Below are 12,364 nucleotides of genomic sequence, written 5' to 3' on the forward strand. Positions count from 1 at the left end.
AGGTCTGAAGAACTCAAACAACTAGGGATAAATTGGCTAGAATATTACCAGCTTAGGGCGACCTTTGAAAAAGATAAGATGTTAAAAGGGTTTGATAATAAAGCATCGATCTTAGAGAAGGAAGTTCTACAGAACAACCAAAAGACTCTCCCCAGAATGTACATGCTGTTACAGAATACTCAAATACGAAAAAGAGGAAAAAGGAAAGGCCATAATAAGATGGGAGCAGGACTTAGGTTATGTAACTGAATATAAAGAGTGGAAAAAACTGTGGACAAAAAATATTAATTTTAAAGCATGTTATTATTTCATAAGAGAAAACTACCTGAAAATGCACCATAGGTGGTATTTAACACCAGAGAGATTGGCTAAAATGAATAAATCGCTTGGTAATAAGTGTTGGAGATGCACAAAGCAGATTGGAACCTTCTACCATATGAAACCAGCCCTGAGTGCTCACTGGAAGGACAGATCCTGAAGCTGAGACTCTAATACTTTGGCCACCTCATGAGAAGAGAAGACTCCCTGGAAAAGACCCTGATGTTGGGAAAGATGGAGGGCACAAGGAGAAGGGGACGACAGAGGACGAGATGGTTGGATAGTGTTCTCGAAGCTACCAGCATGAGTTTGACCAAACTGCAGGAGGCAGCGGAAGACAGGAGTGCCTGGCGTGCTCTGGTCCAGGGGGTCACGAAGAGTCGGACACGACTAAACGACTAAACAACAAACCATATGTGATAGACATCTCCAGAGATCAGAAAGTTCTGGGACATGATCCATGAAGAAATAAAAAAGTTACTAAGAACTTCACATAGCAAAAGATCAGAAGCATACCTTTTGGGAATATTGAATAGTGATATTTCTAGAGAAAATACTAAATTCTTCCTGTACATGACATCTGCAGCGAAACTCCTGGTGGCTAAGTACTGGAAGGGTAACCAGGTACTGACTAAAGAGGAATGGTTATGTAAATTATGTGAATTGTTTGCAATTGGCCAAACTGACGGATATAATAAGACTAAAGCCAATGAATACAGTCTAGAAGGAATGGAAGTGCTTGAATGATTATTTAGAAAGACAATGTTCTAATGTAAAAATTTGGCTGTGTCTAGAATGACCTTGTGAATGGAAAAGGGGAAACACACACACACAGACACACACACACACACATATATACATATCTATATATTAAGGTGAAAATGATACTGAAATGCGGACAAAATACGAAATGTGAAAGGAAGTGTGAGAGTGATGGAAGTCTATTACCACTATTATTTTGTAAAATAGTGTTTATTGTATTGAAATATATTTTCTCTATTCTTTTACTGTCTACTTTTCTTCACATTTTTTTTCTTTTTTCTCTTTTCTTTTAAAAAATTTATTCTTTATGTATGGCTTGGTATTGATGTATTTACTTTTCAATAAAAATTCTTTATAAAAAAAAGAAAATAAAATAAAAAAGAAAGGAAAGTGAAATACTGGTGGACAACTAAAGAGGTTTAAAGACACTTTCAAGGCAAATATATAAAAATGAAATATAAGCACAGAAAATTTGGCTCCAATTAGAGAATAGTCTTTACCAAAGGCGTCATGGACTTTGAAGAAGCACAAACTCAGGACAAAAGGGAGAAGCTAAGAGGAAAGTACGTTTGGCAAACCCTCACTGTAGAATCATAGAATCCTAGAGTTGGAAGAGACCACAAGGGCCATCGAGTCCAACCCCCTGCCAAGCAGGAAACACCATCAGAGCACTCCTGACATATGGTTGTCAAGCCTCTGCTTAAAGACCTCCAAAGAAGGAGACTCCACCACACTCCTTGGCAGCAAATTCCACTGTCAAACAGCTCTTACTCTCAGGAAGTTCTTCCTAATGTTTAGGTGGAATCTTATTTCTTGTAGTTTGGATCCATTGCTCCGTGTCCACTTCTCTGGAGCAGCAGAAAACAACCTTTCTCCCTCCTCTATGTGACATCCTTTTATATATTTGAACATGGCTATCATATCACCCCTTAACCTCCTCTTCTCCAGGCTAAACATGCCCAGCTCCCTTAGCCGTTCCTCATAAGGCATCGTTTCCAGGCCTTTGACCATTTTGGTTGCCCTCCTCTGGACACGTTCCAGTTTGTCAGTGTCCTTCTTGAACTGTGGTGCCCAGAACTGGACACAGTACTCCAGGTGAGGTCTGACCAGAGCAGAATACAGTGGCACTATTACTTCCCTTGATCTAGATGCTATACTCCTATTGATGCAGCCCAGAATTGCATTGGCTTTTTTAGCTGCCGCGTCACACTGTTGGCTCATGTCAAGTTTGTGGTCAACCAAGACTCCTAGATCCTTTTCACATGTACTGCTCTCAAGCCAGGTGTCACCCATCTTGTATTTGTGCCTCTCATTTTTTTTGCCCAAGTGCAATACTTTACATTTCTCCCTGTTAAAATTCATCTTGTTTGTTTTGGCCCAGTTCTCTAATCTGTCATGGTCGTTTTGAAGTGTGATCCTGTCCTCTGGGGTGTTAGCCACCCCTCCCAGTTTGGTGTCATCTGCAAATTTGATCAGGATGCCCTTGAGGCCATCATCCAAGTCGTTGATAAACATGTTGAATAAGACCGGGCCCAAGACAGAACCCTGTGGCACCCCACTAGTCACTCTTCTCCAGGATGAAGAGGAACCATTGATGAGCACCCTTTGGGTTCGGTCAGTCAGCCAGTTACAAATCCACTGAGTGGTAGCATAGTCAAGACCGCATTTTACCAGCTTCTTTACAAGAATATCATGATTAACTCCCGCCCAGAAATCAATGTTCCCAATGTAGAAGGAGGTGTGGATCCAGAATTGAACTCAACAGACAGTCACACACCGTTAAGACCGTGTTCAAGGAAGACAATCTTACTTGGCTACGAGGATTCGCCAAAGAAGAAGATATGACATGAATAAATGGCTCAAACAGGAGATTCACACCTCCAACATCTAACAGCCAGGAGGAATAAAGTGTGCCCTTACCTAGAGATGCCACCATCTCATAATTCTCCTCCATGACTTCCTTGTGCAGAGCTCTTTGGCCTGGATCCAGCAGAGCCCACTCCTCCTCCGTGAAAAACACAGCCACCTCCTCAAAGGTCAAGAGGGCCTGGAAGAAGAAGAGGAAGAAGAAAACAGAGCTTCTCTTTGGTCCCCATCATCCCCACTCAACACAGAGGGAGGCTGGGTGGTCCCATCTGTGCCTCTTCCCTCCTCCCTGCTCCCGTTGCTCTTTCCCTACCTGAGGAAGCTGCCTGGCTCCTCTTTCCACTCCACCTTTAAGAAGAGACGGTCCAAACAGTCCCTCAAAGGCCATTACACTGACTGGAGGCGATTTGGAGGAGGCGTAAACTGGGCCACCTCTGGGACTCTCTCAGCTGTTGCCACGATGCATTTTAATGCAGGGAGAAGAAGAAGAGTTTGGATTTGATATCCCGCTTTATCACTACCCGAAGGAGTCTCAAAGCGGCTAACATTCTCCTTTCCCTTCCTCCCCCAAAATAAACACTGTGAGGTGAGTGGGGCTGAGAGACTTCAGAGAAGTGTGACTGGCCCAAGGTCACCCAGCAGCTGCATGTGGAGGAGCGGAGATGCGAACCCAGTTCCCCAGATTACGTGTCTACTACTCTTAACCACTACACCACACTGGAGCCGCTCTTTGAGGAGAAAAATGCAGAAATAATAATAATAATAATAATAATAATAATATTTTTTTATTGATTGAATTTCTATACCTCCCTATACCTGGAGGTCTGGGAGCACTTCATAGAAAGGCGGATTTATTTAGAGTGGGAGATATTTACATAGAGAGCATACGTTTTACTAATACTGTACAAATACCAATAATAATAAATTAATGCTCCCAAATTCTAATTATGAAAGCTCTGGAACACTTGAGATTATCACAAAAGAAACAGAAACTATTGACTTCTGGTGTAAGTATTTGTGTATCTGACGCTCTCTCTCCTCCAGCCCAGACCAGCTCACTGACGCAGGAGGCCAAGGGAGGGGGGTGTTCCAGGCTGAGTGTGCAGAAATACAAAAAAAATAGGTTAGGAGGCTGGGTCTAAGATCGGGGTGGGGGCTTCACCTGGTGCGTTTCAGTGCATAGGTGCCAACTCCCCGGGTCCCTGAGCACCCACCCATTTCCCCATGAAGGGGCCGGGCACCCACAAATTTCGGTGCCAGGGCCATGCATACTGCACGGCACCTACAGCCCCGGGGACCCACGGTCGTGGGGTGAAACTGGTTCCGTGTCCCAGTCAGGTTGCATGGGGGGTGGGGTGGGGGAGTGCCCTTCTCTGGTTCGTCTCGGGAAGCAAAATGTCTCTCCCCCCCTCCCCACCAGGAGGCTGGTTTATCTCTGCGCTTCAAAAAGGATCTTGCAATGCAAACCCTGTTGGGGGAGGGGGGGCACTTTGCAACAGGGTGGCCTTTATCACGCCCCCCCCTTATTCCCACAGGAAAAGGGCGAGACCCCTCCTTGCTTTCCTTTCACCCCAATCCTCCTGCCTCCTTTCCCAGCTGCCCTGGAGAGGGAGAGCAATTCCTTCTCCCAATCCCAATCCCCAAATAACCCCCCCGAATAAGGATGGAGACCCTCTCCCCTTCAATTTGCCCCCCCCCCCTTTGCAGCCGATTGCACATTGCCTCTCCTGATTCCCAGAGGGAAAGGGGGGGCAGCCCTTCCTTGCTTTCACCCCCCCTCACCTTTCCCCCCTCCCGCCCTGTTTGTAGATTCATGGGGAGGGAAAGCAAATTCTTCTCCCTCCCTGCACCCCAAATCACCCCCCCTCCCGAAATGTTGCACCTCTTTCCTCCTCCTTTGCAGGCCTCCTTCTCTTCCGGGGATGTGCATGGAGACCCCACCCCTCCAACATTGCCTCTGCCCCCCCGCCCTGCTCCGTCACTTCCTGCCTCTCTAGGAAGCGAGTTCATTGACCCAAGGGGAGGGGGAGGGGCAGGAGATTGCCCCCCCTCCCTGGAAGCAGAGTCCTAGGAATGTAGTGGGAAGGACGCCCCCCCAATGGAGTCTAGTGTCCCTCGACCTTTTTCCGGCCATGGCCCCCTTCCGACATTCTTTTCTTCCTGTGCCCCCCCCCCCTTTCTGCCGGTAGAAAGGTAGCTATTTAAATGTTTTGCTTGTAAATTTATACTTTTTATTTATAAATCCACTACGAAGCAGGGACACCTTCTCTGCTTTCTTTTCTTTTCTTCACTTCCCTCTGTGGCCCCCGAGTCTCGTGTTGTGCCCCCCCCCCCCATTTACACGATCTTCACCTGTGACCCCCTTGGAATAGCCATCTCTCCCCCCCCCCACTGCCCCCTTTAGAAACGCTGTTCTAGTCTTTAACTACCCTGTCTCTTCCATAGTTTCTGTTGTGTGAATGGTGCTGTCGACCCCCTTGGGCAGTGGCGTAGCGTGGGCTGTCAGCACCCAGGGCAAGGCAAGTGATTTGTGTCCCCTAACCCGTGGATTTGCGCCCCCTAGCCCCCAGATGTTGCGCCCGGTGCCGCCGGCCCCCCCTGCACCCCCCACGCTATGCCACTGCCCTTGGGGGGGTGGTTCCCTGGAATAAACTGTTAACGGAAAAATCCGAGGGTTCCCTTGGACAAAAACATAGACACTGATACGGAAGGGGGGGCATGTTTTCTTCACCTTCTTCTTCGCTACAATATATCAATTTATTTCCAATTGTCAATGTCAAAAGGGACTAAAATCTATAAAATTCATAGAAAATCAACGTGCCAATTTGCTCAATTTCTCTAGGACTCCATCACCCCTCCCCTGTCCTCCATAATCCCTCAAGCAAGGTGTCAAGACCCTAATCCTGTCAAATCACTCTGCCAAGCCTTTCCTCCAGGCAATGCCAGTACATGGACCATTGTCTTCCCATCACCGGCACTCAGGAAGCGCTTATCTGCGCATATCTCCAGCTCTGCATATTCCCCCCTCCCTCCTCCATATGTTAATCCTGTGTAACCCAACCTCTTCTTAATGTATTCATGATGTAATCTGTGTAACCCAACCTCTTCTTAATGTATTCATGATGTAACTGGGATGTGTTTTGCATTATATTCTGAGGCATGGAGGGAAGTTTCAAAAGTTTATGTCACCCCTTTCTCGCTGTTCAATCTCGCCTTGAACCTGTTGCGCAATAAACTTGGATCTTCTGCAGTTTGCTCCTGTCTCCGGCTGAGCTCATTTTCCTCCGCAGGGACCCGTGGACTTAGTCCGACGAGCTGGGTGGCAGAGCAGCCTCGCACCCAGATTTTACCGTAACAACACCAACCAGGATAACTTGGAGCAAAACAGCAGCCTGTAGGCTTAGCAACAGGGTGCTCCCCTCACTTGCAGGAGAGAGGAGGGACCCAGAAAAATGGTGTGCAAGGTCTTATAAAGACTTTTGAAACTGCCACCCTGTAGATCAAGAACACCCCCAGAAACATCATACATACATCACAGAAGGGGTGTAACCTAAGACCACCCCTCAGATACATCACACCTACATCACAGAAAGGAGGGGTTGAGGGAGGAGGTGTGGTGGTAACATGAGTGTCCTGTCACCTGGCTGGTTCCCCCTTTCCCCCTCCCTATGAGTACTTTCCAGGCGACAGAGGGGAGTTTGCAGTTTCCTGCCCCCAGAGGGAAGAGCTGATTATTGTCCTTTGTTCCAGTCCTAATGAATCCACTCCCATATGCAAGTTCTTTGTGATCTTGATGGTCTTCTGTCTAGGACCATCAGGGTTGGCATAGCAACTGGGCAGGGCTCCTGTGTATGTGCTGGTATGCTCAAGGGATTATGGCTGCCCGGTATCAAACCTTCCCCATTTTGTAGTCCTTCCTTCATGGAGTAAAATAAAAGTGGAACAGTGCAAATCCGATGTATGGTTGATTTTTTTATGAATTATAACAGAAGCAGAGCGTATGTAGTGTGTGTGAAGTTTGTACAAATTGAATGATTGGGGGGGGGGGGGTTCCTGCGACAGGCAGACCACCTATTGGGAAAAGCTGCTTTAGTGCTTGGATTTCCAGAGCCCGACCGAACCTTTCCCCACATTGTACACCCCCGTATGGTTTCTCCCCATGGGTGTCATTTTGGAGGAAATTAGCAATGATCTTACAGTGAAGCATTTTGCACACTCTTGTCACACACCTGCTTGATTCAAGATGCTCCCACACTCCCCTGTGCCACCTTCCCATGCCGTGCAAAACATGCAGAGAGGAGTTGGGTCTTTTCTGGTTCTCCCACTAAAGGTAAAGGGACCCCTGACCATTAGGTCCAGTCGTGACTGACTCTGGGGTTGCAGCGCTCATCTCGCTTTCTGGCCAAGGGAGCCGGCATATAGCTTCTGGGTCATGTGGCCAGCATGACTAAGCCGCTTCTGGCAAACCAGAAACACCGTTTACCTTCCCGCTGGATCGCCAGAGAATTGATGCTTTTGAATTCTGGTGCTGGAGGAGACTCTTGAGAGTCCCATGGACTGCAAGAAGATCAAACCGATCCATTCTGAAGGAAATCAGCCCTGAGTGCTCACTGGAAGGACAGATCATGAAGCTGAGGCTCGAATACTTTGGCCACCTAATGTGAAGAGAAGGCTCCCTGGAAAAGACCCTGATGTTGAGAAAGATGGAGGGCACAAGGAGAAGGGGACGACAGAGGACGAGATGCTTGGACAGTGTTCTTGAAGCTACTAACATGCGTTTGACCAAACTACGGGAGGCAGTGAAAGACAGGAGTGCCTGGCGTGCTCTGGTCCATGGGGTCACAAAGAATCGGACACCACTAAACGACTAAACAACAAATATTTTTATCACAAATAGCTAACAGGGTACCGTAGTCAGTGGTATTTAAAGCCACTGAGAGACCGGAGAAATCCCCGGAACATGAACATGGAAAGAAGCTTATATAACATTGATTCCAAAACAAAAAAATTTCCTTCCAGTAGCACCTTAAAGACCAACTAAGTTAGTTCTTGGTATGAGCTTTCGTGTGCATGCACACTTCTTCAGATACACTCTGAAGTGTTTTGACTATGGCAGACCAACACGGCTACCTATCTGTAATTGATTCCAAAACAAGACTCGGCTCTAATGCAAATAAAAAAACATAGGCCTATCTCATTATTAAATAATGATTATAAATTATTTGCAAATATTCTAGCAAATAGGATGAAAAAAATTCTAGGTGAATATATACATCAAGATCAAGCAGGGTTTCTTCCAGGTAGGCAAATGAGAGAGAATATAAGAAATAATCTGAATGTGATAGAATTCCTGGAGCTAAAAAATGAAGTGACAAAAAGCAGCAACGATGTTTATAGATGCCGAAGCTTTTGACAACGTCTCCTGGGATTTCATGAAAAAATTACTTGGAAGAAATTAATTCCGGATACAAAGGAATGCAAGCAATTTATTCAGAACCATATGTGAAATTAATTGTAAACCAGGTGATAACGAATGAATGTAAAATACAAAAAGGAACTAGGCAAGGATGCACATTATCTTTTTTTTTAAAATAAATATTTATTAGCATTTCCAAAATAATACAAAATACAAAAACAAAAAATAACAAAAACAAAAAATAACAAAGATACAAAAATGCAAAACTTAAAAACAATTAAAAACACATAGAATTTCCATTACTTACTTTTCTTTTAACTTATTTCTCCGACCTCCTCACATCTCCCCTCTCTGTATTCCAATTCAAATTATTAGCTCAGCAAGTCCTCACCTAATTTAATTCACCTTAAAAAAACCAATTTTACTTTATCTAATCTTAACTCTCATCCAAACTTGTACATCAATACTTATTCTTAAAACATTTTCTAATATCGACCATAATTCCCTTCCACGAATTTCCCAATTTTCATACAAATAGTAATGCAAAAAAGAAAACACATTATAATTATATACCCTTTAAATTCCCAATTTCTATTCCACCCATACCCCCTTCCCGGTTTCAGTCCCCAGCAAATGTCTATCAGTCTCAATATACAGTCAGACTGGAGATCTAACATCCGAGGCTCTTAATTCTCTCTCACTTCCTCTCTGCCGGGTTTTTTTTATAGTCCTTAATGTTAAACACCAAATCTCGGAGAAGCTCCGGCCCAACACGGTCCATATTTCTTCCGTCCAAACCTCCATACTTAAAGGTGAAGCCTATAGGGTATTCCAAATCTTGTTTCATATTCCTTTCATGTCCGATTATCTCCACAGCTCCAACCTCCACCTTAATCAAATTTGTAATCCTTAGGTCTTCAGATCTCCACACAAGGAGATCTCTCCATTTTTCACTCTCCAATTCAGACCAGACTTTCCACATCAGGTTTTTACTTTCCTTTGTTGCCATCATGTCAGGCCTCAAATTACAGCTCTCCTTTGGCATCTGCAGAGTTACGGCTCCTCCAAGGATGCCCATTATCACCGCTACAGTGGTACCTCGGGTTAAATACACTTCACGTTACAGACTCCGCTAACCCAGAAATATTACCTCGGGTTAAGAACTTTGCTTCAGAAATCATGCAATAACGGCACAGCGGCAGTAGGAGGCCCCATTAGCTAAAGTGGTGCTTCAGGTTAAGAACAGTTTCAGGTTAAGAACAGACCTCCGGAACAAATTAAGTACTTAACCCCAGGTACCACTGTATTGTTCATTCTGGTCTTGGAAGTACTTGCAAGAAACATAAGAGCGGACAAAGGGATAAAACCTGGGGGAAAATGAATTTAAGCTGAAAGTCTTTACTGATGATTTAGTAATCACAGTAGATCCAAAAAATTCTCTTCCTAGAGTTATAGAGAAAATTCAAGAATTTAGGGAAGTGGCAGGATTCAAAGTAAATAGAAATAAAACTAAATTATTAGTTAAAAATTTAAAAGAGGAAGAGAAAAAAGATTTGGCGCAAAGTATTGAGATAGAAATCCATAAAAAGGTAAAATATTGAGGGATACGGCTAACAACAAGAAATATAAATGTGTATATAGACAATTATGAAAAAGTATGGTCTGAGATAAAAAGAAATTTAGAAATATGAAGTAGAATGAACCTTTCCCTACTAGGAAGAATTGCAGCGATAAAAATAAAGTAATAGAGGAAAAATAAAGTAAGGAGGAGGCGCTCCCAAACCTTAAACTGTATTATGAGGCTGCATGTTTGATTTGGATTAGGGATTGGATAAAACTGGAAAAGGAGGAAGCATTAGATTTGGAAGGTCATGATAACAGATATGGATGGCATGCATACTTATACAGGGGTGCCTCGCAAGACGAAAAGAATCAGTTCTGCGAGTCTCTTCGTCTTGCGGTTTTTTTCGTCTAGCGAAGCAAGGCAATTAGCGGCTTAGCGGATCAGCTGCTAAGCGTCTTATCGTCTCAGCTGATAAGCGGATTAGCTGTTAAGCGTCTTAGCGGCTCAGCTGTTAAGCGGCTTAGTGGATCAGCTGATAAGCAGCTTGGGAAAAAGGGGGGGAAAGGGGAAAAAACCGCAGGAACTCGCAAGACATTTTCGTCTTGCGAAGCAAACCCATAGGAAATTCGTTTTGCGAAGCACCTCCAAAACGGAAAACCCTTTCGTCTAGCGGGTTTTCCGTCTTGCGAGGCATTCGTCTTGCGGGGCACCACTGTAGTATAGGAAAGGGAAAGTACATAAATCAAATTCAAATCAAATTTATTTATTTACGGCTATTAGCCCATAAAATGTGTACAAACCTAAAAGCACAGAAACATAAAAACCAATACATCTAACAACAGAAGGGGAACACCACGATGCAAGGGTGGGTCATTGAGCAGTGACAAATAACAGCTTGGGGCCCGGAAAGATCCAAGGGACGGTTCCCAGAAAAAGGAGAACTGGAGACGAGATCCGTCATGCACTCTCATCATAACTGTCCGATTAGTTTTTGTTGTTGATGTTGTTTTTTGGTGGTTTTTGTGTGTGAGATAACCGCATTCAGGAATCTCGCCACCTGCAGAGTTACAGAAGGATCTGTATCCTGCAAAAGCAGTGCGGCATGTGACTCAACAGGCCTGCCAACCAAGCGCAGTAAAGCAGGACCCAGGAATTTAGTCCTGGCTATGCTATGTAAGGGACAGTTGAACATTATATGTGGAAGAGATTCAACTGTTTTCCCGTCACACTCGCATAGCGGAGACACCAAACCCTTGGAAAATCTGTGGCTCAGCAGGTTCGATGGAAAAACATTGAACCTTGCACGAATAAATGCAAGTCGGTGTGGTACAGATGAAAGAGATGACATATATGATGGAAGGCCAAGTGGTGGGGTTATTCCATGATACCTGGGGGAGCAGACACCCCCACCCCTGGAGAGGTTGTGTTGATTTTCAATGTCTGCTAATCTTTGCTCGATAAGGCTTTTGGCTGAGCGTAGGTTCATCTTTAAGGAGTCTGCTGGGGAAATTCCGATGCTCAGAAGTTTGGCATGGATTTTTCCTACCCACGGATTAACAAAGTCATCCCGCCAGAGGCACTGAAAGAGGTAATGGTCGGGAAGCCTATGCCAGCTGGACAGCCAGTAGCCAAAGACTCGCTTCCAGATGACAGTCTCCAATGATGCAGTCCTTAGCTCCAGATGTATGGCTGCATTGCTCACACACATGGGGAGTTTCAGGAGGCGACGGAGAAACTGATTCTGCAATGTCCCCAGCGATGTTAAATTGGACCCTGGGGCCCAGAGTGGGGCAGCATAACAGAGGGTGGAAACCACTTTTGCGTGGTACACCTTCAATGCAGAAGGGATGTGGGCGGCTCCGTCGACCGCAAAAAATTGGAGTAGAGTGTAAAGTATTGTTTTCCCTTTGTTCAGTAAATACTGTATCTGTGGCTTCCAGCTTAGGTTGTAGTGAAAAAAGACTCCCAGGTATTTAAATTTGAAAACCTGTTCTAATTGGACTCCATCTAACTTCCAGCTGTAAGTTTTCCGAGACCTGGTAAAGACCAGTACTTTAGATTTTCCATGATTAATTGTCAGATGGTTGAGTTTGCAATAAGCCGCAAAAATCTTTAGAGCTCTGCATAAACCGACTCTAGTGTAGGAAAGGATCGCTGCATCGTCAGCATATAGGAGCAGAGGGCAGCGAAAATCAGCTAGGCGGGGGGCATGAATGTTGGCTTGAGACTCACTCAGAAAGAGCTTCATGTCGCTAATAAACAAGTTGAGAAAGTACATAAAGGATTTTACAATCATAATCAGGAGATCATTAATGAGAGTGTGGGAGAGGTATAAAGATTTATTAGAACAAAAAACGCCTTGGTGGCTATTACCAATTGAAGCTTCGTTACTCAAACCGCTTGGCAAAAAGGGGAAGTGGCCTACATATAGAGATTTA

At 44.7% G+C, this 12,364-nt stretch overlaps 1 protein-coding gene across 6 annotated transcripts in view; it reads right to left on the reverse strand.

The window, feature by feature from the left end:
• Window positions 1-3,447, reverse strand: part of LOC310837272 (uncharacterized protein) — a 70,919-nt gene extending 67,472 nt beyond the window's left edge. For 5 of the 6 annotated variants that reach the window (XM_083723560.1, XM_083723559.1, XM_083723558.1 and 2 more), the window contains exons 1-2: window positions 3,260-3,447; window positions 3,001-3,127 (exon numbers count right to left, since the gene is read on the reverse strand). In XM_083723560.1, coding sequence (XP_083579686.1) covers window positions 3,001-3,127; window positions 3,260-3,334 — 202 coding nt within the window. In that variant the 5' untranslated portion in view covers window positions 3,335-3,447. The remainder of the gene's footprint in view (window positions 1-3,000; window positions 3,128-3,259) is intronic. The other variant, XM_083723549.1, reaches the window with a different exon arrangement.
• Between the last annotated feature and the right edge of the window lie 8,917 nt (window positions 3,448-12,364).

The sequence above is a fragment of the Podarcis gaigeae genome (assembly GCF_964106915.1).
Source record: "Podarcis gaigeae genome assembly, chromosome: 2".
Taxonomy (NCBI): Eukaryota; Metazoa; Chordata; class Lepidosauria; order Squamata; family Lacertidae; genus Podarcis; species Podarcis gaigeae.